Source organism: Mastomys coucha, unplaced genomic scaffold (genome assembly GCF_008632895.1).
Source record: "Mastomys coucha isolate ucsf_1 unplaced genomic scaffold, UCSF_Mcou_1 pScaffold22, whole genome shotgun sequence".
In the NCBI taxonomy this organism is placed as follows: Eukaryota; Metazoa; Chordata; class Mammalia; order Rodentia; family Muridae; genus Mastomys; species Mastomys coucha.
The window spans coordinates 131,727,151-131,728,927 of NW_022196905.1; the positions used below are offsets into that span (position 1 = coordinate 131,727,151).

Sequence of the window (1,777 nt, forward strand, 5' to 3'; positions counted from 1 at the left end):
AAAAAAAAAAAAAAAAAAAAGTGGAATGGTAAGCTGGCTCGGCAAGTACGGGAGCTTACAGCCATGCCTGATGACCTGAGTTTGATCCCCAGGACCCACGTAGTGGAAGGAAATTGCTGATTCCTACAAGTTATCCTCGGATATCCATACAAGCCAGGGAACCTACATGCCCCCTACAGTACAAAATAAAGAAACCCAACCAACTTTAACGGGGACGGAGGATGCAATGGGGGAAAAGAAAAGAATATCCCATTCTGATCCTCATCTCTTCGGGAAGTTAAGCTGTCCGCTAGGGTAACCCTTTGGCTGTCTGCCCTTAGTACATTTCGTAAGTCGTCTACCCTCTAGCTAGCATTCCAGAGCCTGAAAGATTAGGATGTGCACCTGATCCCTGGCTTCATACCTGCCACTCTATGCTGTCAGCCTGGGCTAATTCGAGGAGCATTTTCCATTCCCTTCTATATCGTAGGGCTGGAGCACCCAAGCCATTGCAGGGTACTTCTGTCTTAGGCTCGACTTCCCTATTTCCTTCCCTTCTCCCTCCACCCCCTTCCGGCTCCTCTCCACTCCCCTCCTTCTGGTGGAGCGGAGAGGGTCTCAAGTCACAGGTTGGCCTTGAACTCCTGATGCACCTGCCCCTCAGTGTTGGGATTACAAGCGTGTACCACACTACTCGGGTTTTATGCAGTGCTGTGGATGGAAACTCAGGGCGCAGAGTGTGCTAGGCAAGCACTCTACCAATGCAACCCCAACGAAAGTTCCTTTTAAAGGTCTATGTCAATTTCTGGCCCTTTAAGTCCCTCCCCCACCCCACCCTAGTTCCTTTCAATTCTCCACACTTTCTCTCTCTCCCCACCTGCAATTCGCCTTCGTCTCCCTCAGGGAGTTTCTCCAATCCTCTCCTCGTGTCCTTCTACAGCCCCCACCCTTCCCTCCGCAGCGCGACTCCAGTCTCGTCTTCTGTGCCCCGTGCATTTTTTCCCAACCCACCCCCCCCCAAAGACACATCTCTGCAGCAGGCGACCTTCTACCGCCACGTCCAACGCCGGGGCTACCCCCCTGACCTCCTGCAGCCTCGCCTCACCCCAACCAAACACCCAGTTTCTCCCCGGGATCCACTCACAGGAGGCCGGAGCAGGTGGTGCAGACGAAGCTGCCCACGGTGATGTCCACGTACGTGACCCCGCGCTGGGCGCACTCGAAACAGTGGCGGTTCCCGGCCTGGCTGCAGCCGCCCAGCTCCCGCACTCGGCGGCACCACACCTCCGAAGCCGCTTCAGCCTCCGCTTTGCTCCCTCCGACCCCGCCACCCGGGCCCGGGCCCTTCTTAGCCGCCATCACCATCTCTCCTCCAGGTTCCTCTGCAAGTCAGCGGTCGCTCCCCTTTAACCGCTGGCTGCCTTTCCCGCCTCCGCCGCCTTCGCACGCCCGGCAACCCAGACACCAGCTCCTGAAGCCCCGACCACGACCGCGAGAGACTCTGCCGCCCCCTTCCTCGTTCTGTTCTGCACGCTGATTGGCTAGTCTCCCCCCACCTCCTTGCTTTAATTGGCTCGACTCGGGACGGCCTCCGGTTGCTGGAGCCTTCAGAGCCACGCCCCACTGCCGCCCGGCCTTCTGTCTATTCCATTGGTTCACAAAGACCCCCACCGTGCAAGTACGGTGCGTGCCCTCCTCCTTGTCCCCGCCCCCTCTCGCCACGGACTCCTCTGCTGACTCTGATTGGTTGTTAAGGTTGCAAAATTAGCGTGCGAGAGAAAGGAGGTGTTCGGCGCGT

General features: G+C 57.5%; 1 protein-coding gene across 4 annotated transcripts in view; it reads right to left on the reverse strand.

The window, feature by feature from the left end:
- Agfg2 (ArfGAP with FG repeats 2) overlaps positions 1-1,497 on the reverse strand; it is a 36,094-nt gene extending 34,597 nt beyond the window's left edge. For all 4 annotated transcript variants that reach the window (XM_031338391.1, XM_031338390.1, XM_031338389.1 and 1 more), the window contains exon 1: positions 1,124-1,497. In XM_031338391.1, coding sequence (XP_031194251.1) covers positions 1,124-1,344 — 221 coding nt within the window. In that variant the 5' untranslated portion in view covers positions 1,345-1,497. The remainder of the gene's footprint in view (positions 1-1,123) is intronic.
- Positions 1,498-1,777: the final 280 nt, after the last annotated feature.